The sequence below is a fragment of the Misgurnus anguillicaudatus genome, chromosome 22, assembly GCF_027580225.2.
Source record: "Misgurnus anguillicaudatus chromosome 22, ASM2758022v2, whole genome shotgun sequence".
Lineage (NCBI taxonomy): Eukaryota > Metazoa > Chordata > Actinopteri > Cypriniformes > Cobitidae > Misgurnus > Misgurnus anguillicaudatus.
In genome coordinates, this window is record NC_073358.2 from 23,085,150 (window position 1) to 23,112,547 (window position 27,398).

At 37.7% G+C, this 27,398-nt stretch overlaps 1 protein-coding gene across 8 annotated transcripts in view; it reads left to right on the forward strand.

Moving 5' to 3' along the window:
* Positions 1 to 27,129, forward strand: part of bdp1 (BDP1 general transcription factor IIIB subunit) — a 30,121-nt gene extending 2,992 nt beyond the window's left edge. For 2 of the 8 annotated variants that reach the window (XM_073860463.1, XM_073860466.1), the window contains exons 6-46: positions 138 to 257; positions 2,568 to 2,698; positions 2,817 to 2,911; positions 3,105 to 3,159; positions 3,712 to 3,837; positions 7,192 to 7,410; positions 7,556 to 7,741; positions 7,893 to 8,054; positions 8,145 to 8,220; positions 8,318 to 8,492; positions 8,697 to 8,770; positions 8,874 to 9,138; positions 11,899 to 11,932; positions 12,171 to 12,319; positions 12,411 to 12,597; positions 14,821 to 14,909; positions 14,991 to 15,042; positions 15,562 to 15,654; positions 15,735 to 15,882; positions 15,977 to 16,110; positions 16,187 to 16,429; positions 17,213 to 17,339; positions 17,446 to 17,548; positions 17,639 to 17,699; positions 17,781 to 17,970; positions 18,059 to 18,260; positions 18,339 to 18,420; positions 18,530 to 18,897; positions 18,987 to 19,184; positions 19,280 to 19,373; positions 21,490 to 21,721; positions 21,808 to 22,129; positions 22,220 to 22,322; positions 22,409 to 22,574; positions 22,660 to 22,804; positions 22,931 to 23,024; positions 24,038 to 24,288; positions 25,064 to 25,163; positions 25,238 to 25,499; positions 25,596 to 25,773; positions 25,907 to 27,128. In XM_073860463.1, coding sequence (XP_073716564.1) covers positions 138 to 257; positions 2,568 to 2,698; positions 2,817 to 2,911; positions 3,105 to 3,159; positions 3,712 to 3,837; positions 7,192 to 7,410; positions 7,556 to 7,741; positions 7,893 to 8,054; positions 8,145 to 8,220; positions 8,318 to 8,492; positions 8,697 to 8,770; positions 8,874 to 9,138; positions 11,899 to 11,932; positions 12,171 to 12,319; positions 12,411 to 12,597; positions 14,821 to 14,909; positions 14,991 to 15,042; positions 15,562 to 15,654; positions 15,735 to 15,882; positions 15,977 to 16,110; positions 16,187 to 16,429; positions 17,213 to 17,339; positions 17,446 to 17,548; positions 17,639 to 17,699; positions 17,781 to 17,970; positions 18,059 to 18,260; positions 18,339 to 18,420; positions 18,530 to 18,897; positions 18,987 to 19,184; positions 19,280 to 19,373; positions 21,490 to 21,721; positions 21,808 to 22,129; positions 22,220 to 22,322; positions 22,409 to 22,574; positions 22,660 to 22,804; positions 22,931 to 23,024; positions 24,038 to 24,288; positions 25,064 to 25,163; positions 25,238 to 25,499; positions 25,596 to 25,773; positions 25,907 to 26,017 — 6,202 coding nt within the window. In that variant the 3' untranslated portion in view covers positions 26,018 to 27,128. Of the gene's footprint in view, positions 1 to 137; positions 258 to 2,567; positions 2,699 to 2,816; positions 2,912 to 3,104; positions 3,160 to 3,711; positions 3,838 to 7,191; positions 7,411 to 7,555; positions 7,742 to 7,892; positions 8,055 to 8,144; positions 8,221 to 8,317; positions 8,493 to 8,696; positions 8,771 to 8,873; positions 9,139 to 11,898; positions 11,933 to 12,170; positions 12,320 to 12,410; positions 12,598 to 14,820; positions 14,910 to 14,990; positions 15,043 to 15,561; positions 15,655 to 15,734; positions 15,883 to 15,976; positions 16,111 to 16,186; positions 16,430 to 17,212; positions 17,340 to 17,445; positions 17,549 to 17,638; positions 17,700 to 17,780; positions 17,971 to 18,058; positions 18,261 to 18,338; positions 18,421 to 18,529; positions 18,898 to 18,986; positions 19,185 to 19,279; positions 19,374 to 21,489; positions 21,722 to 21,807; positions 22,130 to 22,219; positions 22,323 to 22,408; positions 22,575 to 22,659; positions 22,805 to 22,930; positions 23,025 to 24,037; positions 24,289 to 25,063; positions 25,164 to 25,237; positions 25,500 to 25,595; positions 25,774 to 25,906 lie in introns of all 8 variants that reach the window. The other 6 variants (XM_073860467.1, XM_073860469.1, XM_073860468.1 and 3 more) reach the window with 6 other exon arrangements.
* Positions 27,130 to 27,398: the final 269 nt, after the last annotated feature.

Sequence of the window (27,398 nt, forward strand, 5' to 3'; positions counted from 1 at the left end):
TCCAAAACATTTGTAATAGTTGCTTTTAGGAATATTCAAACAAACCAAATAGTTTAGACCTGAAATTTATTATACACTAAAACAAAAAATGTTTCCTGTCTTGTTGAGCATGTCTTATAGATGTTTTGTTGTCTCAGGTTGCCAACAAAGATGGCAGTAGCAGAGGAAGATGATGATGATGACGATGGTGAAGATGAGTTGATGGTTCCCAAAGTCAGGGTGGCAGAGGATGGCTCACTGATTTTAGATGAAGAGAGGTATAGGATGGTGACCATAACTTTAGATTATAGTCCATAATAGAAACAAACTTAAACAGCAAAGCTAATCATGACCTGTAAGCATTTTAAAGGTGCAATGTGGGACTTTTAAAAGGATCTCTTGACAGAAATGCAATGTAATATACATAACTATATTATCAGTGGTGTATAAAGACCTTACATAATGAACTATATTGTTTTTATTACCTATAGAATGAGCTGTTTTTATCTACATACTGTTTCTCCAGTAGCCCTAAACGGACAAACTGCTCTACAGAGTGCTTTCTTCCCTACCGACATGTTTGTCCTGTGAGCTGTTGGTTGCAATCTCACCACTAGATGTCGCAAAAAACCCACATTGCACCTTTACGGGGGATATTTAATTCTGGCTGTTCAGTCCTGCTTGCTTTCATGTCCTCTACTCATTATTCTAAGATGTAGATCTTGACCAAATCTCATTAAAGGCGGGGTGCATGACTTTTGAAAAACACTTTGGAAAAGGGAGTCGGGCCGAGTACCAAAACACTTGTAGCCAATCAGCAGTAAGTGGCGTGTCTACTAACCGACATCGTTGCCTTGGTTGCGTATGTGTGGGGTGGGTCTATCAAATGAAGGTCCAGATTCTATTGGGGTAAGTTTTTTTTTTTTTAGGTGATTTCAAATGTCAAAATTTGAAAGGGACATTCCACTTTTTTCTAAAATATGCTCATTTTCCAGCTCCCCTAGAGTTAAACATTTGATTCTTACCGTTTTGGAATCCATTCAGCTGATCTCCGGGTCTGGCGCTACCACTTTTAGCATAGCTTAGCACAGTCCATTGAATCTGATTAGATCATTAGCATTGCGCTAAAAATAACCAAAGAGTTTCGATATTTTTCCTATTTAAAACTTGACTCTTCGTGTACCTGACTTACATCGTGTACTAAGACTGACGGAAAATGAAAAGGACTATTACTCTCAAACTGGCGTAATAATCAAGGACTTTGCTGATGTAACATGGCTGCAGCAGGCGTAGTGATATTACGCACTGGTTACTTTCAATAGCAGGGGACTATTTTCGGGCAGTGCGTAATATCCGAGGGGCCACCTTCCGATCTCTCTGACGAAGCCAATACGGAAGTGACTTAAGCTGCAAATCGACTGGCCGCTTAAAAGGGAGTCAATTCCCATATACCCCCATGTTAAAAATTGCCAACTTTACAGTATAAAATAATATGTTTACAGCCTGTTACAAAAATAGTTTTTGGTCTGTATAGCTAAGTTTGCCCTTCATGACAACTGTGAGGGGGGTGCATTTTTTTGTAACTCCTCGGTTTAAATTATATTAGGCTTTAAACTTCTGCATAATTAAGGGCATAGCCACTTAAGTGACGGTTGAACAGCCACTGCGGTCACTAGAATCGGCTAGGCGGGCGTGGTTTCAGCAACCAGACATCTCAGCTTTACCCATGTCCCACCTCTTTACCCATTTTCTGATATCCGCAAGTGATGCACGATGACGCGTGGCCAAGATGGCGACGGCAGGCAACGCCTACTTTAAGCTTCCAAAAACGATCTTTAGAAACCAATGGGTGACGTCACGGACACTACGTCCATCTTTTTTTACAGTCTGTGGTAATATCACTACGCCTGCAGCCATGGTTATTTTTTAGTGCGATGCTAATGGTCTAATCAGATTCAATGGGTTATGCTAAGCTATGCTAAAAGTGCTAGCGCATATTTTCAGAAAAAGTGGAGTGTCCCTTTAAGAGATTTCCTGGCTCTTATATCTGGAATACACTAATAAGATTGGTCAATTGCACCATCCATTGGTAAGAAATAGTTCTGACCACCGCATTATCAAAAATAGGTGATATTGGACCACAATTCCACTTTACCTGTGCGTTTTCAATGTTTCGTGTAATAACTTCCTAATAAAATAATCCTTCTCAAAACAATATTTTGATTTAAGTAAAATATTTGCGTGGAAAGTAGCTGCAAGATCATGCTTAGGAAGCGATTCATTATAACAAAATATACCCATTAAGGCCCGGTTGAGACCAAGAACCTCATTATAACTGGCTGAATGTGCATTAGTCCTTTGGCATTATCTTGTTAAAGCAATTTGTCATCAATCATTCCTGTTTCACATATAATTGTTGCTTATAATTGCAGTCACACAAATGTCATGGTTATCACACAGATTTAACCTAAAGATGACATAAAACATGGCCTGCTAGCATGACAGTAGTACAATGAATTTGTCTCATGTTTGACCTCATAATCTTATATGCATAGTTGTTGACAATGACTAATGTGTGTTGTGATCAGTTTGACAGTGCGTGTCCAGAGGACATCTGATACAGTTGTAGAGAATGCAAGTCCAATGTTTGAGAGGGGCAATACTACAACATACATGAGTTTCAGAAAGTATAGCCATGTGAAGTGCTGGTCTGTTCGAGGTATGACTATTAGATTAACTATTAGACTGACTATTAAATGTTAATATTGTGGCCAGAATGTCTTTTTATTTATTTTTAGGTAAATTGTTGCTTTAAAGCAGGTGTGTGTGTGTTTTAGAGACAGATATGTTCTATCTGGCCATCAGTATGGTTGGAACAGACTTCTCCATGATGGCTCAGCTGTTAACTCATCGAACTAGAGCTGAAATAAAGGTACTAGCCTATTATTTCTTTATTCTGCGAATAGAGTTTGTTTTTGCTGTAACCCTGGGTGTAGGTGTACTACACATTACATGTAACATTATGAATATTGCATTATATTGTATCACATAATAAAAAATAAAAAAGGGCTTAAAAGTACTTAAAATAAAAATACATATTTTAATGTATTTTTTTCCTTTGGCAGAGTAAGTTTAAGAAGGAGGAGAGAACAAATGCATGGCGAGTGGATAAAGCATTCAGTAAGTCATTTGTACCTTCTGGCCACATGCATCTGTGACACGTTATTGGTAAATATCTACTTTAAATGAACTCAGCAACTTTTTGGGACTTTAGTTTATTCACCGTATCCCCCAGAGTTAGATAAGTCCATACATACCTTTTTCATCTGTGTGTGTGCGCGCCATAACTCTGTTTGATGCACCAACTGCTAGCCAGCTTAGCACAAATGAGCATATTTACAAAAAAAGTGGAGTGTCCCTTTAAATGATGGCTGTGTCTTATATGACCTTGTTATTTGTACATGCTGTGACTATACAAATCACAACATATAAATAGGAAAATTTTGGTTTTATTTTGTCACTTATTGGGAGCAGTATGCTAGCTGGAGCCATTTACTTCCAGTCTTTGTGCTAAGCTAGGCTAGCTGTGTGTGCGTCAGACAGAGTTACAGGACGCACGGAGATGAAAAGGGTATGTATGGACTTATCTAACTCTGGGGGATACGGTGAATAAGCTAAAGCCCCAAAAAGTCCACGTATTACTTTAAGTCATTGCTGTGGAATTTCATTTAGGAAACAAGCGGCCATTTGACCAGGAGTTTTTCAGTTTCCTGCTGAAGAGGATCTTGGAAAAAGACAAAGATAAAGGCAAATCGATAAAGCTGGTTGTTAAAGCCAATAAAGCAAAGAAAGGGAAAGGTAATGCAACGGCCTAAGTTCTATAAAAGATGCTTAAACAGTTAATTAATAGAGTAGTTATACATGAACATTTTACATAAAAAGTAAGTGGTAACTAAAAATTTGAAAAATAATCAAGACTGTTTACACCTGTATTTTATTTATCTTAAAATTAATGGTTTGTCAGTTTTTCTTTAATTCAGTGGTTTCCAAACTGGGGGGCATTAGATGGTGCCGGGGGGCATTAATTTATTATAAATTCTGTGTAATTAAACTTTAGAAAAATATAGCTACCAATCAACAGGTATACATTGTATAATTTAATGTTTTGTTTAAAGGCATTCCATGCAGTTTGACGTTTTTGTCAAACAGCGACCCCTAGAGTCACTGGGGAAAACTTGCAACTGTCGTAATTTCGCACGCCCACTCTGTACGTACCTGTAAGGATAGTGTTGGGCGTGAGATGGACTCCGAAGATAATGACCAGGGAATGTTTCACAATTTCATACAAATATTAGGCTACTGCATGTCTACTAAACTACAGATGATGGTAATAGGATAATAAGAAGTTTATGCCAAGTGTAGAGTAGGCATATAATAATAAAGTAGCCTACCGCGTTTGCTGGCTTATTACGTTTTTACAAGATTGCAGCTTAATCACAAGTAAACAGTCTATAGTAGTGCTGCCACTAACGACTAATTTTCTAACGACTAATCTTTCGACTAATTTTTCGAATAGTCGACTATTCTAAACGACTAATTAAAAAAAACTCAAGTGTTTGTTATTTCATTGTGTCCATTTTATTTTGAACCCACCGGTGTCATAAACAATATGAATAACTTAAATGTTACCAAATAAAAAATTACAATGTAAACAATATAAATAATAATAAAAACTTCCAGTGCAAAGTAGATGCTTAACAGAAATATGAAATGTTTCACTTCTACTCTTTGATCTTATATTGCATTTTAACACAACTGAATGCTATTTTACATATTATCTGTTCTGTTGTAGCCTATAAAATAGTGACTAAACATAACCCATCACCTCGTTTTTTATCCAACCAGCTGTTCCTTTAACTGCTGCTAAAATACTGATTTAGATATGCAAAAATCACCATACATTTACATTGTAGCTTTACTGCTGTTGCTCTTCTCATAATTGTTGTTGTGTTTTGAGCCATTTCTTGATTTTAAATGCGAGTGATATAGCGCAGACAATTCGGTGCAAATTCAGAAATATAAGAGAATACACTGTTGTTGTTACATAGACTACAGAACACGGCATACAGCATCATAGGTAGGGAGAAAGCTCGCACACAGACTCACACTACTGCTAATCTTTCTTCAAGTCATGTTAACTCGATCAGTCGTCTTTGTCAGAGACATCTGTGAATGTTGACGTTTACGCAAAAAAGAAAGTACATTAAAAACACTGCCACCTTTTCACTGTCACGTAAGAGAGAGGCGCGCGCGGTCGAGGCGCTGCAAGCAACATGAGAGAGAGAGAGAGAGAGAGAGAGAGAGAGAGACGCGCTGAACACTCGCAACGATGAATTGAGCCGTTTAATAAAATAGTAAAATGTAAATGGGAATCATGAAAAATCTATTTGTTGCGTCCAGTGTTGATTACGTGGCGGAATCACGAGCAAACACTGATAGCCTTTAACATCCAAAGACAGAGTCATTGTACTTCTCAAAAGAGTTAATAAAACAGTACTGACTAGCACGCCGTTTCATTAATAATCATATAACAGTTACTTACGTTGTCCTATTCTCTGTGGGTGTATCGTCAATAACTCCCGAGTGTTTTCGTTTGAGATGCTCGTGCATTGTCGTTGTTCTCCCGTGATAAGCCAGCGACGTTTGGCACGGTGTAACAGACCACTCTTTTATCACAACTTGGCTTAAAATACTTTCATACTTCGGAAGCTTTCCGACTCATAAATCCATAGACTCACCTGCCACCGCCAATTTTTCAAAATTAAAGCAGTGAAGGCAGGGGGAGAGGGAAGAAAGATGATAGCGTAGCAGATTAACCAGCAGGGCGCGCACAGCGCACGGACTGGTGTGGAGGTGAATTACATTGAGCCATTTGAGACATGAGACAGAATTACAGTGGGCCGTTTGAGACGGAAAAAAATAAATATGCGACTCCTCGACTAAAAAAAATGCCGTCGACAAATTTTCATCGTCGATTACGTCGACTACGTCGACTATTCGCGGCAGCACTAGTCTATAGTCTAACGTTATGTCTACTGTATAGTTGTATTTGTTTTTCAATTGTAATGTAAACATTACAAAATGCATTGACAAAGTTAATTGTATACGTTGCATTATTTCATAACATTGGCCGTTATTCGTAGGCCATAAGAAATCGAAATTAGACAAATGACTACGTACACATCACAACACAACACTTGAGTTTAGATGGCCAAAAAAAAAACATGTAAGAGAAACGAGTGTTTTTTAGCAGGTCTGCTAAATGCTCTTATGATCGTAAGCTAGCTAGACCCTTGTTGAAGTTATTTTACTGGTGTTATTATCAACACTGGATGAATGAACAGCTTAGTAAAAAAATACACACTACAAGCAAGCGCAACCACATACAACATAGACCGCAAACAAATTTAAAAATAAGAGATTTACTTACTTGTCCATCAACAAGATCGCCAGATCAGCATCCCTTTTGCATCCAGGGCTGTCTATTAGCTCACGCCAACGAGTAAAAACCTGACCGAGTGGGACTCTTGTCCGGTTCCTAACTCGGTCAGATTCTCTTTTTCGCTTTCTACTCTCTTCCGAACGGGTTTTCTTAGCTGTTTCCCTCATCGAGCATCACGTCTCAAATGCGCGCGTGCAGTTGTTGTTACAGGCCTGTTTGACTTCATGCAGCGCTGCAGGAACCGACAGCCGGATGACGCCAAAGCGCCGTCTCGGATCATTCTCGCGGCTCTTTTACGGCCTCCGACTGCCGGTTCTTGCAGCGCTGCACAAAGTCGAACAAGCCTAACGTGTGTGACGTCGTTGCCGTAAAGCAAGTCGTGATTCTCGCGAGATTTGTCAGGGGCGGTTCTCTCAAGCTTGCATTGCTGGTTCTGGTAGCGGCGTCCTTCCCGAGCTTCAACAGGGGGATGATTCGCCATACTATGACGTCGTTTACCATCGAAATGACTTTGAAGCTGTTATATTAAGGTAAAATAACTGCATGGTGTGTCTTTAATGTTTGTTTTGTTTAATTTAAATTCTAAGTTTGAGATTGTTTTATGTCATACATTTTTTTGGGGAGGGGGGCCAAAAGTTTGAGAACTTAATTTTCAATTCTTAAGATTTGCATTAATTGTTGTAATGAATAGTTTTTTTTTTCATGTGAAGCAGGTGGTAAAAGATCCAAAAAGCATAAGAATGCCAATGATGAATTGGACACTGGAGATTTAGAAAAGGAGAATGAGGACAGTAGTAACGTGAAGGGGTCTGATATTACATCAAGTACCAGCAAGAAGTGCAAGCGCAAAAGGAACACTGAGCCCAAACTGTCATCATGTGAGAAAACATGCAAGCCATCAAAGAATCAGAAGAAGAAATCAAAACTAGGTGAATTTTTTTTTGTTTTTATCACTACCAGTTTAATATATGTGAGCATCAATACTCCTAATTTAACTTTTTCTGCAGTCGGATGTTGGTCTTTTACTGTAAAATGCCTGTTTAGATGCACATTCATTTTTTTGTATATGCTCAGATGAAGGTAAAGAAAGTGAGAGTTTGCACGTAGAGGATGAGTCTGTGAACGCTGAGAATGAAGATCCATCATTGATGACAGTATCGAAAAAGAAACGCAAACGTTCAGGAAAGAGTGAAGAGAAGAAGTGTGAAGAAGAGCCAGAAGAGAAACGCAAGACAAAAAGGAAAAAAGAATTAGTTGAAGGTTTCTGTTTTACTATTCTTTTACGTTTATACTAGCTAGGATTTCCCTGAAAATTTTGAATGTAGTGGTGCCCTTTAAAATTTTAAAAGAAAAAATATTATTTGTTGATGATTATTGATAATTTATTAAATATTATTTGTAAATTTTACAGTACAGGATGAAGATCCTGTTAATATTGATGGAGAAAATGATCTGGCCAGCACGGAGCACAAATCTGCTGATCCATCTGAGATATGCAAGCGCTCAAAAAAGTGTAAAGAGGAGCCTGCGAAAAGAAAACGGAAAACTAAAAAGAGCAAAAAGACTCCGGAAGGTTGGGGTTTTTTGTGTAATCCTAAAAATCAATGCACTACACTAAAATTTGATATTTCTTTAAATATAACTTTGCAAAATTCATCCACAGAGTGTGCTGGAGAAAATGAACTGGATGCTGTGGCTGAAGTCTCAACAGCAGCCCCCGATGCTGAAGAGGATCAGGGGTATGTTTTCTTTTTCCAAGATCAAATGAGAGGATTTCCTTTTATTAGTCAAGTTCCCAGTCTTCTAATTACAAATTTTTGACTCGTAATGTATCAGGGAGGAGCTCACATCACAAACAACCGCTCAGGAGGAGATTCAACAAAACTCTTCAAAAAGGTCTAAGAGGCCTCTGCCAAATTTGCCCAAAAGAAAAGGCAAAAAATGCTCCGAGACAAAGGCACAAGTGGAGGATGAGGCTCAGGATGAGAACTGCGGAGAAACTGAGAATGAGGTATGATACTATAAGGTAACATGAAGCTATTATTTCAATATAATACATGAAATATTGTGTAGAGATTTTATTAGTGTTGATGAGTAATAGAGCTATATATATATAAATTGCAATTGTCTTGTAAATATTTTATATTATCCAGACCTGGTGATATCACAATTACTAAAGATAATTCTGAAATATTATTAATTTGAATTCTTATAGCTCAGAATCAACAGTCTTGCTGAAAGTCAGCTTCAGAAACAGGCAATTGTTGTTTTGGAGAGAACTCCTCCAAGGTAAATCATAGCCCATTATTTAAGCACATTACCTTTACAGTGATCGCTTTCATTGCCTCATCAAATGCTTTTGTTCAATTTTGTTGTGTGATATAAATCGCAGGCTTATAAAGACACGTGAATGGTCTGAAAGTCCAGACCAGCCACAGACCTCACAGAGCCTACAGGACTCTCCTGGTCGGCAGATGAGAGCAGAAAAGGTCAAACGCAATCTGACTGCTTTAGAAGGAGTGACGGAAGAGACAGGAAATATGGAGGACTATCAGGCTGGTTTAGAGTCAGATACATCAGCAGAGGATATGACAATGGATGCCTTGTCCTGTAAGGAGGACATCCAAGAATCTAAAGCGGCATATCAGCACGAGGAGGTAAAATGGATGTATGACTCTTCTACTACAATTTTGTACATATGATATATGTAGGCCTTAAGATGCCAGTTAAAGGAGCAATGTTATAGTGATCATATATAATTGTTTCTCAGTCTCTAATAGAATACATACAGAAAATACAGGAAATGTGTATGTAGTATTAAAAACTGTATAAAAATGTAAACTGACGTGTCAAGTTTTTAGGGTAAACTCCTCTTCCACTTAAGCAATAGCAGGAAACTGTAGGATCTCTTAAACCTAAATAAAATTAAATCCTAATTTCTAATTTGAAAGAAATTAGTCTTTTTACTTCATTTTGCTCAAAAGCTCAAGATGTGTTTAGTGCCAAGAGAGGTCACACTAAACATCGACCCTATTTTAACGATCTAAGCGCATTGTCTAAAGCGCACAGCGCAACGTATAAATGGGCGTGTCCGAATCCACTTTTGCTAATTTAACGACGGGAAAAATGGTTTGTGCGCCTAGAGCGCATGGTCGAAAAGGGTTGGTCCCATTTTTTAATGATTAATGGGAGTATTTTGGGAGTAATGTGCAATAAACCAATGGGAGTCTCAGCTCTCATCCCCTTTAAAAGCCAGTTGCGCTGGCGCTATGTCTAATCCCTATTTAGATGACGGACTTTGTAAACTGAAAAACTAAGCGGAGGAAAAATATCCCCAGTTAAGATTAATGTTAAATAATTGTGTTGTTTTACACTTGTATTGAAATTGTTATTTTTTCATTAAAACCTTTAAAACCCGTTTTCATTTAGTCGTGGAAGTAAAAAACAGGCTTTTAATTGCTTTAAATGTATGGCTATCCAATATCATCAAAAAATTATTTTCAAGTATGTAAGAAAAGGTTTGTACTCTAAAAATACTTTATTTGTAACAAACAGGAGATAAAGAATTTACAAACGCAGCTCTCCGCACGTTTCAGCACTTGGACAGCGTCAGTTTTTTAAGCATTACTGAAAAATGTTTCTCATCTCACCATATCCACAGGTACAGAGTCATCATATATATTAAATCCATGAGGTAGCATTTAAAAACATTTAAAAATACATGCATTTGTTTAAAGCAAAGCATTTATTTACTTTCCAGGCTACAGGTGAAGCAGCTCTTTGTGCCTTCTAACGTCTCATAATTAGTCCTCATTTATGTCCAAGAGACTCAATAATAATATTTTACATTCAATCCTTTAATCTTTCATATTTAAAAGCGTTTTTGTGCTGCTGCGCATTCATCTACCATGAACCCGCGTTGTCGTCCAGTTTAGGCGCATATTACTAACGCGCTCTTTAAATAACAAAAAAACATATTGCGCCATTGATTTTGACTTTAGACCAGGTTTTTGTTGGTCAGTGGCGTAGTCTATTTTAGTTGCCTCAAAATAGCAACGTGCCAACAATGCGCCTGAACACACCTCGTTTTCAGACCAGAACGTTCATGGGCGCAAAAGGGGGCGCAAATGCATTTGCTATTTAAACAATGCGGCGCTAAACGTGAAAATAATTGCGCAGGGTGGAAACTAGCAAAAGACACTTGCGTTGCGCATTGCGCTGCATTGCGCCGGGTGTAAGATAGAGCCCTTAATTACTCAATTTAATTTGTTTTTGTACATATTTCCTGTATTTTCTGTTTGTATTTTAATAAAATAGATTGAAAAATAAATATGCATGGACATTAAAACTTCTAAAACAACAAGTCTGGTGGTGGTGGCCTAATGCTGCATTTACACCAACCGCGTTTGAGGCGTCAAAATTGTGTCTACCGCCCCTAGTTTGCCGCTTGAACAGTTTGAATGCATTTGCGCGTCTGACGCGAGTCAGAGGCAAAATCCACTTCTTGTGGGTGGGGCAAGTGCTATGCGGTTGTCTGTTTGCAAGAAGGCTAATGTTGATTGTGCATTTATCGAGAGGGTTACCGGTTTGTATTTGGTCTATAGGGGAGAAAAAATAGCGCGTCACGTGACTCAAAAGTGAAATGTGTATTTACAACTTACCAGGTTGCCTAATCTCCTCACTGACACTCTTCCAAGCGAGGTCCTTTTTATTCCTGTCTCAATAGAGATAAGAACTTGTATCGTATAGGTCCGGGTGACTGTTTACGGACAATATCAACCGTTCCTTCATGTTGAATGAGTGACCTCGGGGCGGGGCTGTCGCCACAGCAGCAAGCAGGCTCCTGATTGGTTAACGCGGCACGAAAATCCGGCAAAGTTCAAAATTTTTAACTCGGGCGTCAGCCGCAAATTCGTGTCAAACGCAAAATGCACAAAAAGCACCATTCGCACGTACCATGCCAGACACTCAATTCGTGGCATTCACGCGAACGAGACAGAATCACGTCTTCTGCGCCGCGCCAAATGCCTCATTCGCACCACGAGACCTCCAGACGCGCGTCAACGCGTCTTCACATTGACTTAACATTGAAATCCCTCGCGCTTAACGCCTCTACCGTGGCTGGTGTAAACGCAGCATAAGACTTTAGCACAATACTGTAGTTACATATATATTATTGCATTGTTGTCAAGAGGTCTTTCTAAAAGTTACACAATGCAACTTTAATTTGCTGTGTGCATTTTGTGTTCTAGTGTTTTTATTTGAACCCATTAGACATTATTGTACAGTCATTACTCATCATAGCGCAGACATAGTTATGAAAATGTCATAAACCGATCAAAAGTAGCGAAAATTCTTTTTATGTTGATAATATTTGTTTGTAGATATTGTTAATGACCTTTCTGTCTTTGTCTTAGGATTTGAATGTGCATCATTTTACCAAAGTAAATGGTAGGTCAACTTTTGTGTTTATATCTGTGTGCATATATTTACCCGCATCATTTATTTTAGAGACTGGTGTGTTTTCTATGCTTTTTGCATAACAGTGCGATGATGAATGAGGGGTATTTTAATGCAAATGGGTTTGCATTATTAAGAGTCTTTTAGCTAAACTCCAACACTGATGTTGGACTGCGACCAGAGCTTATTGCTGTTAAAAATTAATTAATGGTCCTGAATTTTACCTCAGATCAGACGGTCTTGAACCGTCCAGTTGAGTTGGTGTCTCATGAAGAAGTAAACAGTTACCTCATGGTCAACACAAAAACTACTGAAGAGAATTCAACAACCTCTAAAAATCAGCTAGATGCAGTATCCACCAAAGTCAACACTGTCAATGTAAGAAAAGATCCTCATGATCTGTTAATAGTATGGAACAGTCCAGCACAGAGCAACCACTGACTGAAAAAAATGTTGATTTAATGTACAGGTGGAAGAGCATGTGGATGGTCCTGAGGAGAAGAGCTCGTCTGGTGTTTCTCTAGAAGAGAGGGTCATGCTACATCCAGAGACGAAGGAATCTGGTTCCTGTTCCTCCCAATCTAATCTGAGCTGGTCACCACAGATCTCACAGACCCAAAAACCTCTTAACTTACAGACAACTGAGTCTAGTAAAGGTGAGACTTAATTAATTAAATATATTTGAAGGTCACATAATGCACACTGTTTCTGCTGTCTTATGTTGATCTTGAGAACCTATAGAGTAGTATTGCATCCTTCATAACTCAGAAAGTCTTTAGTTTTATCAGATTTATAAAAGAAAGATCAGCTTTACTGATACTTTCCGAATAAAAGCCGAGCACCTGGAGGCGTACCACTAGCGGAGCGATTGACGCGCAAGCAACACACACAAAACATCATCCCACTATCTCTGGATAACTTACAATTCACTAGACGTTTGTGTTGTTTACATCATATGCATTTGATGCATAACACAGACGTTTAATGCAGTTTCACTTGCCATCTGCGACTAATGACCCTGTTGTTTTATCACTGGGACCGCCCCACTTCAACGAAATCCAGTGTTAAACTCCGCCTCTATATCCATTGTTCCCATAATGCTGTGCTTAAATGTCCCTTACATACAACACCACACTTATTTAGTGATCTTGATTTTGTCAGTTCTTGTTTTTTTTTTTGTGTGTGTGTGCTCCATTTAGAGGTTTTCACCGGTCCACTTAGATCCGAAAACCAGAGGTCTGACCCGGGTCATTAAAAATGAATGTGTTATGCCGAAAGGACCCGAAAACCTGAACTCTCTCGCGTGTGTGTATCAATGTCCTGTTCAAACCTCTCCTCTGTTTGCCAAGAGCGCTTGCGACATTGTGTGGCTGGCGGTAGGTTAATTTTCGTTGAGACCGACATGTCGGTGAATGTACATTTTAACGGTTACCTGGGTGTCGTCTTCAAACAAATGGAGCAGCTCGCCAAATTGTAGGGCTGGGTATCGATTCAGATGTTCCAGATCGATTCCATTTCGATTCACAAGCTATCAATTCAATTTCGATTCTCGGTTCAATTTTCGATTCCGGTTCTCGGGTCAGTTTTTATACTCTATTCAACTCACTGAATATACAGTAGATTTAATACAAATACTATATTATTAAAAAAGAACAGTGAACAGCAGTTTACAAGTGGGTAATTAATAAAAAGAAATTAAAAGCCGCAACACTATCATCGTCGTCTTGCTTGCGAAATCTAAAATGCTTCCAAACCTCTGATTTTTTTATGTGAAGGTGGCATCAACGTTTATAAAGCATCTAAAACTGGCATTTTAAGCACTGAATGAATGAATGCGCAAGGCAAAAAAGAGGGTGACATCTAGTGAAGAAGACTAGTAATTAGATTAACGTTAGTCTTACGTTCAATGTTTGCGGAAATAAATATGAAAGAAAAAATCGATTCTGCTGAGAGAATCGATTTTGAATGGACCACGTAAAAAAAAAACGATTAATCGAAAAAAAAAAAATTTTGCCCAGCCCTACCAAATTGGTTGCGAGACCAGCGGGGGTTTCTTTCTGTCTGACTGCTGCGTGCGGGGCTGCAGATTGCACACAAATCGGTGTCGTTTACATTCAGGTCCAGTCGGGTAAAAAAAATGCCACTGGTTCGGGTCGGACTCACCATCTCTTAAAGCTCCCGTTCTGTCTGTGATTTTGAAGCTTTGATTGTGTTTATAGTGAGCGATATAACATGTGTTCATGTTTCACGTGTAAAAAAGCGGTATTTTTCAGACAATTTACTTATCTGTATAGCGCTGTTTTCACTGTCCTCAAAACAGGCTGATGTCTTCCTTGTTATGTGAAGTCCCTCCTTCAGAAATACGTATCAAGTTCTGATTGTGTAGTTTGTTTAGTGTGTTGTGATTCGATAGCAGCTTAGCTTAGCAGAGCCGTTTGACCCAAAGCTGGTGACTGACGTATTCCTGTGGGCGGAGTTTAGTCAACAAACTGTTTTACTGACGTCATTAAAGCAGGAAATAGAGGGCTGTAGTCCAAACCGGACGTTCGTTGTAGGCTTTTAAAGAGGAATTCTATTGAAGAAAATATATCGCCTGGCAGTGAACTTTGAGCTTTATCATTTTACAGGTATTATTTATGCTATTATAGCAACATTACACACTAACTAGGGTTGAAAAAATGGTATTAGGAAGAACGTGACCTTTAATAAGAGTGTCAATAAGTCAGAATGCATGAAGTACCATTAGGACCCCCTCCCCAATAATTCATGTCAGTTTTGGTGCATGTGGGAATTCTTCGCTAAAAATTTATTGGAAAATACTGTTTAGTCTAAGGTAAACCGTGTTGCCTTGAATTAATCTGTACCTGTATTACCTGTAGAAGAAACAACGAATGCCTTGAATAAAAGCCTGGACAGTCTGGAGGAACAACCCACATCTAGTGAAACTCAGGAAATTCTGGATGAGAAGGTGAGTGTAAGTCATCTGATGGTTTGATGGGATAACCAAGCAAACACAGTATTTCACTTTCAGCAAATGTCTTTTTCATAGTTCCAGGATGATGTCCAAATAACAGATGACAATCTTTCCTTTACATCAGATGGTAAGAATTTCTTAGTTTTAGGGGCCGCTTACACGACAACGATTTCAACCATAAAACGGGAACGTTTTTATGCGGTTTGGCTTTTCGTTTACACGACGACAGCCTTTGGGGTCTTTAAAACACACATTTTTGAAGATGGGTTTCAAAGTACAAATTTTTGATAATGATGCCTTGGCGTCTTTATGTAAATTATAAAAACACGTGAATCTGTGATAACACCGGTATAGCCCAGGGCCACTTGTAGTAGTAATAAACCTAAACAGAGCTGAATGCTTTTGACATCTTGATTGTTTGTATTTATTGCTTTGTAGAAGAGTGTGAATGTGCATAGGCTTGCAGTGTTTCTTTACAAGGTAAAATCATTTTTACAGCGTTGTCATGTGTACATGAAAGTGTTTCATAAACGCAAACAAATTTTTTTCCATTTTACACTACGTCGTTGTCGTGTAAACATAGCCTTAGTGTATCATTTGTGTTTTGCTTCTATAATTCACTTCATTTTGTAACTCTTCTCTAAAGAAGAAACTCCAACGGTGAATGTCAAAGTTGTTCAGGACATTTTGTCCTTCCTTGAGAAACCAGATCATCTCCTCACCACACCATCAGATGAAGGTGCGAAAAAAGACTCTGTCTTATTACACATAAAAAAGCATTAATTAAACTTAATTTCAGCAAGCGATCACTTTTTACAGATGTTCCGGAAAGTGAAGGGCAGCTTGAAATTGATCCAGCTCAGACCTGTAAGAAAACAGAACAAGTAACTGATCTGGAGGACTGCGATTCAGATTCAGAAACAATGACTGAAGAACCTCTTGAGTTGAAGGGGGCTACTCCAACCAGGTGTGCACTGTTAAACATACTGTATAAAGAGCAAAATAATAGAGACAAAAATGTGTTGTGTAATGCCTGGGATTTCTGATGTCATATTTTTTAGACAATCTGCTGAGGGTTCAGTAGTTTCTGCTCAACAAAGCATTATTCCAGAGTGGCAGAGTAAACCCATACCATACTTGAGACAGGCATCCCAAATCATGGTCAACTCTCAACAGACCAGAGAACCTCATGAAGGTGGGACATTTGATTAAAATCCAGAATGTTTATGTAGATGATTAGTGTTGCTACTAATGATCTAATCCTTGTTTAGATTCTATAAGTGAGATTGCCGATGAGTCAGGATGTCAGAGCCCTGCTAAAGCGATGCATTGTGAACCGGATTTAAGCATGAAGGACATCTCCACAGAGGATAAGCTGGTGTCATGTGAGGTTAATTTGCAGAAGTGTGAAGAAGCTAAGGACCCGCTGACTCCTGTCCATGTACTTGGCACAAAACCAACTTCAGGTCCATCAGTTTCATTGGAAAACACTGCCACAGGAAAGATAGAAACAAGTGGGCTTATTTATTTTTCTTTCTTTTTAAGTCATTGAATCCATAAACTGTAGGGGTGGTTTCCCAGACAAGGTTCAGATATATCCAGGACTAGGCCTTAAAGGGACACTCCACTTTTTTTTAAAAATATGCTCATTTTCCAGCTCCTCTAGAGTTAAACATTTGATTTTTACCTTTTTGGAATCCATTCAGCTGATCTCTGGGTCTGGCGGTACCACTTTTAGCATAGCTCAGCACAGTCCATTGATATGACTAGGAACTTATACTCTCATTCCAGGGTAATAATCAAGGACTTTGCTGTCGTACACAATCTAACTACAGAAGAGTCAAGTTTTAAATAGGAAAAATATCGGAACTATTTGTTCATTTTTGACCCAGATGCTAACGATCTAATCAGATTTAATGGATTATGCTAAGCTATGCTAAAAGTGGTACTGCCAGACCCGGAGATCAGCTGAATGGATTCCAAAACTGTAAAAATAAAATGTTTAACTCTAGGGGAGCTGGAAAATGGGCAATGGGGAGTGTCCCTTTAAGTATATTAGGACATTTAAGGAGTTTTTACAAACAAACCTTACAAAAAACAATACTAGTGTGCATTTTGATGGCACTGATATAAGTCAATACAAGCTGTTTCTAAATTAAGATGGCTCAAACATGCATTTTAGTCTGGGACTAAGGTAAGCCCTGTTTGGGAAACCGCCCCATAAAACTCACTCAAAACCCTTGCTTAGTGTTAAAAGTTTGTCCTTTTAATTCTGTTTTGCATGCTGTTTCTCATAGACCCGGTTTTCACTGATGCAATAGTAGCATCGACTGAAACACACAGTCAGATTTCACCAGAAGTTCTTAGTGCATCTTTTTCTGATGACCCCACTGCATATTCAAGCAATACATGTGATATGAACACGTATGTACACGTTCAAGTTTTATTATGCATTTTTAATAATGTTAAAAGTAAGGGTGTGGTAAAAGAATGTGCAGAAAGACTCAAACTCATTTAAATGCTGCTTTAGGATGCTGTTTTCGGCTGAAGATAGTAAGGATGTGAACTATGTGGGGGAGATGCAACCTTTAAACACAGATTCAGTACGGCAAGACCTGTCAAAAGCTTCTGAGGTCAGAAATCCTCTTAAACATCAAATGTTTATGTTCTACGTCCAGTAATAAAAAATTAAGCCTTTAAAACTGACGAATGTTTTCTGTCAGGATTTGATTGCCCCTTTGAAAGGAGACGCAGAATTGGAAATAAAGGATTCAATGGAGTCAGGTAACACCAGTTACACTAAAATTACAGTAAAAATTAAATCAAATACAAATATTACAGACTTGCCAAACTTTTATTTCATAGATAACCAGACAGAGGAGGAGCCCACTTTTATTTTAACCCTGTATGAGATTCCCACCTCTCAGCTATTTCATGAAGCTTCCTTTGGGCCCCAGGACATGTCCTCTTATGACCTGCACCCAGCAGAAGTTTTGACACCTCATCTGGCCTCAGACCAGTCACAGTCGATTCCCTCCACATTAAACGATTCCAGGTTTGCTTACTTTCATAAACAGAATAAATTTACGTGAACTTTTTTTTTATTGAACACTAATCAGTATTTTTTCCCAATGGGCTTTTAGTTCACTTCTACACATGAAAGCAGAAGAGATCGAGAAGCATGTTAGCAGTGTCTCTCAGAAGGTGGTGGATCATTCGTCTATTCCTGATTCAGGGCATGATGCCAGTTTACAATTGATATCCTCGCAGAAAAGCAGCTTTGATGTAGACACCTCATTGGATCTACAAGGGAGCCAGGAAATCCTCTCACGTAACGCTTCTGTGGTACGTATTATGTACATATTGTTGTAGTTTATGTATTGTAACCGCATTCACATTCAAACCTTTCACTTTTGGCTAAAGCCAACAGATGTTACCGAAGTGGTGCAGTTAGATAAGAAGCCGTCAGAATCTACAGAAACAAAGGCTTCGTCTCAAAGGAGAAGTATGAGATTTTCCATTTTAAATTTAACTTTTTGATCTTTACAACTTTAATAACATAAACTGGTGTTCTAGCAAGCGCAAGTAAAGTTTTTTCTGATTTCTTTCTCAAGGCAGGATAAAGGTGAAGCCAAACCTAAGGCCATGCATGAAGGCTGGGCCCTCAAAAGCTGGCCCATCTAAATGCACTCTCATGCAGAAATCAACAGCCAGTGTTCATTTACCAACATCAAATACTGCAGCAAAACAAGTCGAGATAGAGTCCAATCAGAAAACATCTTCACAGGAAACTGTTGGCTTTCACAACATTCACTCAGATCTTGAAGAAAGTGAGAGAGAAACGCATCCAGGGCATGGCAGTGTGTTGTCGACTACCAGTCTGCCAGCTTCTGAAGACATAAAAGAAGATATTCACATAAAGTGGAAAAATATTTTCAATACTGATATCCTAATGGGCAATGATACTGCTCTTGATCTTTCAGTAAGTTAGAGTCTGTTCTAAGATAAAGCAAACCATGTTTATATACAGTGCACCTTTGTTTTTTCTTATTCAAGTGTTTTATTTCACAGGTGAAAAATGTATCAGATGTACCTGATTTACACAACACTGACATTGAGGAGTCCAAGGAAGGAGTTGAAGACCCTTGTGGAGGTTCTTCACACTTGGTTTTGGTTGATGCCTTTGCGCTTGCCTCTGGAGACATGGATGACACCAGACTTCTGAAGGCTTTTGAGAATAGGAGACTTCTCTCTACAGTTAATGATCAAGTAAGCCATTTTCAATTATGTTTAAACAGAATAGCACTGTATGTATTTCCATACCACACACAACCTTAACAGTGTAGTATTACCGGTGTTCACAGAAGGAAAATTCGGCAGATGTTTCTAAAGAGCCTGAAGCATCAGATGTGACATCGGCATCTCAAGATGGGACAGAACCCTTTATAAGTAAGATACGTGAGTTGCAAAGTCGGTTGCACTTTATTTTACTCTACACCGACTTGTAGTCCATTTACAATGTACATAGCCAAATAATACAGAATAAAATAAGTAAGCCACATTAACTCTTTCAACGCAGGGGTTTTTTATAAAAACATGATTTTCACAAATGTTTAATGCCGTCTAGAAAATAATGTTCTTTAAATATATAAACATACAATATATGTAAACATACAAAGAACAAACCCTTTGCTTTCAAACAAACAAACACATTTTTTTTATCATACCTTCATTAGTTTTCTTTTTATCACCTCTAAAATATGTGTAGGTTTAAAAAAAACACAACATTTATAGCAAAAAGCAATGATAATTACATTTTTGTGATAGACTTTTGATAAAGATCAGATGAAGAGCGATCTTCAAAACATACACGGACATGCAGCTGCTTGCCCTAGGGTGATACTTCCGGGTTTTAAAAGTTGCGGTATTGCGGAAAGCCGGAAATTCTCGTCATTGGAAAGGATGCGGTTTCTCTAAATTGACGATATAACTCGTCAATGGCGGCGAAAAAGGTAATTTGGGTAATACACTGTGAAAAATTTCTTATTGAACTTATTTTTAAAGCTGCCGTTGGCAACTCTGGGAGATTGAGATGATTTCGAATGTTTACAATTTTCATGCCCCTCCCACACTCACACCGAGCAACCTCCCTTCAAGCTCATCCTTGTCAGTGCGTGTGCACCAGTATTTTTTGTGAATGTATACTTAGCAAGCATACTTAGATTACTTACATAACACTCAGAAATACAATCAATGGTTAAAGCACAATTACCTGTCGATAAGAAATGTGAGCTCTGCATCCAGCTTGTACCCTTTAAAATCTCGTAGATTTCTTCACCTTTCAAATGATGATCCGATATTGATCCTAGTTTTATTGCGGGCACGGTCGGCATCTTTGTTTTCTTCTTTTCATTAGTTGTTTTCCTAGCTCCGAGGAATCGGAAGTTTGTTAGTGAATATTCTCTCCGCCATCACACTGTGTTCAATCCAACACACCTGTAAACTTCAGGCGGATGCATGTGATATTGTAACTCGTGCGAGAGGGATCTGTGGTGCGTGCAGGAACTGTGATTGACAGGCAGATTTTACACAACCCTGTGCTGATTGGACCAGATGAACCGGCCTGCGCTGATTAGACCAGATGAAACGGGAGCGGTGGATTTTTGTAAACCAAATAACAGGCTCTAGGTGGAGCTAGAAGCGAGGATTTTTTTCTTAAACAGTCTAATTTATGTTGTTCTATCGGAGCATTGTGTCGGTTTTAGTAAATATGATCAAAAATATCTTGCCGACCGCAGCTTTAAGTTTAAAGAGCACCTATTGTCCGATTCACGTTTTTAAAGGACAAGTTTGGTATTTTACACTTAAAACCCTGTTTTCAGATTGTTTATGATGAAATAGAACGGTTTTGACTGAAATTTGGACATTTGATGCTGGCCTGAGAATTTTTGGGTGTATTTTTGTTTCACCTCCCGCCTCTACAATGGGTTTATAGTTGCACTGAAACAATCCTTCCTAAAATGCATTAAACTTTCGTTTACAAAAACGCGAAACCCACCGAGTGGTCAGGGGTGTTCACTGGTATGCTCACACAAAAATCGCTGCAACAGATGCTTTCCAAAAGGTGTTTTAGCATTCGTTGTAAACTTGTGGACCTATTTTTCCAAACGCTTCACACCCGTACATTCTTCTGTTGAGAGCTTGAATAATAGACACTCCAGCCCAGTTGGTGGCGATAATCCGCCTTTGCCAATTGCAAGAATACAAACAACGTTCCCGGCGCGGAGTAATACCGTACCTCACAGCACATCTAATACAAGTCAATGGAGATGGACAAAAACTTTGATAAAACCTGTTGGAAAGCATCTTTTGCAGCGATTTTTGTGTGAGCATATCAGTGAAGGAATTTTTACATTGTAGTTCGGGTTATGGCTGCTACCTCGTTCTCGGTTACACAGTAAGTTGTACATGTAAAACTTGACTGTAAAATAAAGTATTATTTTACTTTTAATATGAATTTACTAATAAATGGTGTTGAGGATTGATTTATTCATTTTTTTTACATTTTCTCAAGGCACGTGGACTACAAAGGAATCTTCAAGACAGAAGCAACCTGACATCAAGTCTAATCAGACCTTACAACCTCAGATAAAAAAAGAGATTGATAAAGTGGAAGAAAGAACTGAACAGGAAGATCTCTATGATAATTTATCAGAAGATTCAGGCGCAATGCTGACCTTACCTGACAAAGTCATAAAGACGAAGCAACAGCTTACAAGACTCACTGATGCAATGACATCAATATAGTAAGACAGTCATCTCAATGAATCTCCTTGAACCAGTAGAGTAAGGAAGGATAATATGATAATTATAGCTTAATGTATTTTCACAGTGCTGAAACACAACCTGTGGAGGAGACGACAGGGAAGGTGTTACCTAATATGGTTACTGAAGAAAAGAAAGATGAGGTTTATATGAAGAGTGAAAGTCCATCTGTCCATCTGCAGTCATGTGAAGACCCGAATGTCTGCGCTATAGAGAAACAACAGAACCTCACAAATGAAGAAGACCAGGAGGCAGAGGAGCATGAGCCTGTTTCACACATGATGTTGGATGATATATTCGTCCCTGTCTCTGAGGGAGTGGAAGATGATTTGACCCAAGAAATAATGACTGTTAGAGAGGAAAGCTCTCATGAAGCAAAAAGATCCCAGGTTGGTTTTTGAATGGCGTGACAGATTTGTAAACCAAGCATAACACAGAATGTTTTGTCTCTGTATATATAAAGCACATTTTGTCTTCAGGTCAAAGAGCATCCAGACTTCTCCAGCACATTTTGTGCTGTGTCAGAGTTAAAAAATGCGACACCATTTGTGTCACCTAAAAGGAGAATGGCCACAAAAAAAGGTGACGTTGCATTGTTGCATTAGAAAAAATCTGATGCTTTTTATAGGACTTTCTGGTTAATTTTCATTGTTCCCATTTGCTTCAAGGCCTACTAAAGGTAAAGATGATTTTTCCCAAAAAGAGAAGTGGAGAGTCAACCTCACCATCGAAACAACGAGATGTTTATAATCTTCAGTCAAATTCGGAAGAAAGTGAAAGCTCAACGAAAATTTCAACTTCTTGTGGAAGTGAAGTCAAGGAGACTTTATCCTGGTAAGAGCTTTTTTCCTCAATCACGTAATCTTTGGATAAAGACATGAACTCTTAACCTTCACACTGTTTTGTCATTTCATCATAGTGCTGATCGGTCATACACTAAATCATTGGATACTGGGGAAACGTGTGAGGGTGTTTCTCACACGGTGCTTTCGGATATATTCGTTCCTGTACTCGACGAGAGTCACGAGACGGCAAGTAGCCAATTTCACCAAGAGGCCTTGTTGGTTAGTTTTCAAGACGCATCTGAAAAATGCACTTTGTTCATGAGTTTTGACAGGTCGACCACTACTAATGTTGTTTAAAAAATATTGAGAATTAGTTAAAGACTGATTGAGAATCTACTGCCACAGGTTGTGAAGTCGGTTACTGAAAGACCAGATACGAAAAGAAAAGTTGTAACGGCAAGTCGATCTGCGGAGCAGAATATACCTTCCTGCAGGAGAGGTTTGAATTTTTATTAAAGAATAGAAATTTGATCTTATATTATAAAATAAAATGGTAACACTTTATAATAAGGTTGCATTAGTAAACATTAGTAAATGCATTAACAAACAATGAGCAATATAGTTTTTCAACATGTATTAATTCTTGTTAATGTTAGTTAATGTCAATACGTTTATTCATGTTAGTTCATGGTGCATTAACGAATGTTAAAAAGGCATGATTTCATAATGTATTTGTAAATTCTTAAATTAAAGTGAACTACACTGCAAAAAGTGACTTTCCTACTAAGTGTTTTTGTCTTGTTTTCAGTAAAAATATCTGAAAATTCTTAAAAAATCTTAAATTAAAATTTATATTAAGACTTAAATTAAGAGGTATTTTCTTGATAAGCAAAATGACCAAGGAAAATAAGTCTAGTTTTTAGGCAAAAAATATCAACTTTAAGTAAATTATTGCTCAAAACAAGCGAAAAAAATCTGCCAATAGAATAAGAAAAAGTTTCTTAAGTTTTTTTTCATAAACACTTAATTCAAGAAAAATATTCTTAAATCTTAATTTAAGAATTTTTTGTTATTTTTTTACTGAAAACAAGACAAAAACACTAAGTAGGAAAGTACCAAGCCCTAAGGTGACATTGGAGTAAAAAAATCTAAAGTTTAGTTTCATGTGCTCACGTAAAACTTTCATGTGCTCACGCGAAACCTTCATGTGCAGAATTTTTTAAAAATTTAGTTTCGAATGCTCACGTGAAACTTTCGCTTTCATGTGCGCATGCGATAGTTTAACATGTGCTTGCAAAACTAAACTTTATTTAATTTTTGCACCATGTCCCCTTAGGGGCTCCTTAAGAAAGTCATTTTTTGCAGTGTAAGATTAATAAATGCTGTAGAAGTTCATTGTTACTTCATGTTAGCTAATGCATTAACTAATTGTTAACAAATACAACCTTATTGTAGTGTTACCAATAAAATATATATTTTTGGTAATGACAGATTGCACAATTACACCAACAGCTCAGTCCCTGGACACTCAAGCTGAGGATGAATGGTCTCTCAAAAGTGATATGCTTCCAGTAGACTCGAATGAAATTGAGAACTGGTGTGAAGGAGTTTCCCACATGTTGCTGTCAGATGCGTTTGTGCCCGTCTCTGAGGAAGAACACATCATAGACCAGAAAGGATTTGGTGCAAGTGGCGCTCACAAAGATAGGGAATATGCTGTAAGTCTACCAGAATGTAGGAGGACATCTGACAATGCCAAGAAAGTATGTTAAACTATTAACTCCAATTCATAATAATTGACAATAGTAGATAATATGCGAGTCTAAAGCAGTGCCGGCTCGTGACTGCTCTTTCGAGGGGCGCAAATTCAAAATATGTGTTTGTTGCGTCATGTGACCATGTGCATCACATGTTTTGTCAAAATAAGTGCCTGCTGCACACGCGTCAAAACCGTTTATGATAAAAGAGACGCTCAAGTTCACAAAATACACGCAAGACATTCACTTAATAGTAAACTCTGATTACACATGAGATTATGTGAGTATCTGGCAACGCAAGCGTCTCTTTTACCACAAACCCTTTTGACGCGTCTGCAGCAGGCACTTATTTTGACAAAACACGTGATGCACATAGGATAACTCGACGCGACAAACACATATTTTGAAATTATGAACCACACACATGATGGGCTACATACATGTTGTGACAAACTTCACATCGAGCGCCATCGAAAAAAGAAGTCACCGGCCGCCACTGGTCTAAACTTTTATATTTATGAGACGAGGACATATTGATTTCAATCTTCTCACTCGGTAAGTATTAAAGATATCAAGGTTATATTTTCACAGAATGGTCTATTACATTAGATGAATTAATGGAGAAAACGGTAAATCACAAAAAATGACTTTAGCTGAGTCACATGTGTAATATTATAAAAATTATTTACAATTATTAATAATTGTTATTAATAATATGACACATTTCCTTTATAAATGTAAAATAATTATTCAGATGACAATGCAATTGTCTGTTTCAAAGGAACATCAAGTAGGAAGCATCTCTGACATACAAAAACCAGTTGATAAACTTAAAGAAAAAGCGCCAGCATCACAAACAAAAAAATCACCAGGAAGGCAAAGTAAGTATTTACATAATTGTTTGGGCCTCCATAATACTTTGTGCCACTGATGTAATTCTGATGTTTCCTTAAAGGTACTTTCCAGATGACGCTACGATCACCCGAAAGATCTCCAAAAAATCAACTCGATGTGCTCAAGTCAGCTCATGCTGTCCCAAAAACACCTCAGCGAGCAAAAGAGAATAAAGAGTCAAGAGTTCAAACTCCCACAAAATCCCCGAAAATCCCTCCGGAATGCAGGATCCAGCTTGAAAGGCTATCTTTAGAGGAAATCTGCAAACGTAACCTGCAACCAAAGCATCACAGCACACCAGTCAATGTGAAACCGTCTAAAGCGTAAGGATGTTTTTTCAAGTGACACTTCTTTTTTATTTTATTTTTTTAACTTAGAAATGACTATATTTAGTTCTGTTGTGTATTTTTTTATGAAAGCAGAATGACTGGCTTTGCGTCACATGCTGCTCAGGAGCCAGCCATGCCGCCAGGTGCCTGGCCAAAGGTTGTCCTTAATCGCATGAACATAAAGGCTATTGATGCAGATAGCTCCACGCCTACCTCATCCCCAGCCAGAGCATCTACCTCAGCCTACCGACCACTGGATGATTACCAGGTGCATACTAGGATCTTAATCAAATCATTGTAATGTGTATATTATCATTAATACCTTTTCCAAAATGAATATAAGCTTGACGTGATTAACACATTTAATTGAGTTTTTCTTAATGACATCCTCTGTTTTTTAGTCACCTCACAGTAACCCGCATGAGTCTGATTTGGATGGTGATGAGGAGCCTGCTTCAGTTTCCCAGTTCTTCCTCGATGACATCTTTACTGAAGTTGTGGATGAAGATTGATTCCCATTTCTGACCTGTGCGTTTAAATCCAACTGCTGCTATTCAAGTTTACTGCACTAAAGTCTTTCCAGTGTTTTGAAGAACTGTTATTTTAAATACTTTGTTTGTTTGTTCAATTTTATTCATAAAGGGAAAGACTAATAACACAAACATACATTTCTGTTATGGGGCCTTTGCCATGCATAAGTATCACACATAAATGTGATAAGACAATGCAGAGCTCTTCTTGAGGTTTACCAATGACTGCCTTATTTATTTCTATTTATTTTATGATAAACATTGCTTATTAAAACTTGTCTTGTTTATATATATATATATTTTTTTTTTGACAGCAGTTTATGTTACAAGTTCTTGTTTCATTCAAATACAAATTTATTTGTTTTTAAGGTTACTTTGTGTTTCATTTATGTTGTCCATTCAGCCTGCATTCTTTAGTGAAGTTTTAAAACACGTACATCTAAATGTGTTTTGATTCATGTGTTACATTGCTAATTATTATATTATCTATTATATAACAGACGCCTATAATCATAGTTTTTTTTAATGCCACTCGAATTATCTTGTGTATCACTTCGACTACATCACTTGTGGCATTACCTCACAAAAGTAACATTAACATACATATTTTTAATCAATAAAAAATTCTGTTAAGTACTTACTTCCATAATTTAGTATTTTTGACAAAGCATGTTTTACAGATATTATGTCAGTCTTTTTGGAATAATTACAGCACATAATTTAAGCTATACTTGCCCGTTGATTTTGTCCCAGGTTGGGTGATTCTCTCGAAACCATTGAAACACCACGGCACTAATGATTTTAGCTTTAAAATGTGTAATATAGTAACATTAAAAAGCATCAGAATTAACACAATACTGTGTTCTACCTTGCACAATGTGTGATTTCAACATAAGAATTTATAATTGTAAACTTTATCTCATTTTCTGCTGAAATTCTCATTACCGCAATGTGTCCGGCTGTGTTTGAACATGCGTTATGTTGTAATTTAATCAAATGAACACAAAAATATTAAGAAAAAAAATAAATGGATGTTTTGCTAGACTACTTTAGATGACAGAAAAAATATTTACTGAATATTCATGTATAATAATAATGAAGAAAAATTTGGAAAATGATGTGTCCATGCCTGATGTTCTCATCCTCCGCAACACTTTTTGAGAACAGTTTAAGCACACATAGAGAATTTTAATAAAGTTTGATTTTGAGTGACCAAGCACATGGACCAGTTACTTCAAGATGGCTACCAGATAAGATCATTTTTTTACAGTTAATTTGAAATATTGTCTTGTCAGAATGCTTACACGACGTTTTGATTATCATTACCGCAACAGATGCTTATTAAATGTTAATTTAATTAATA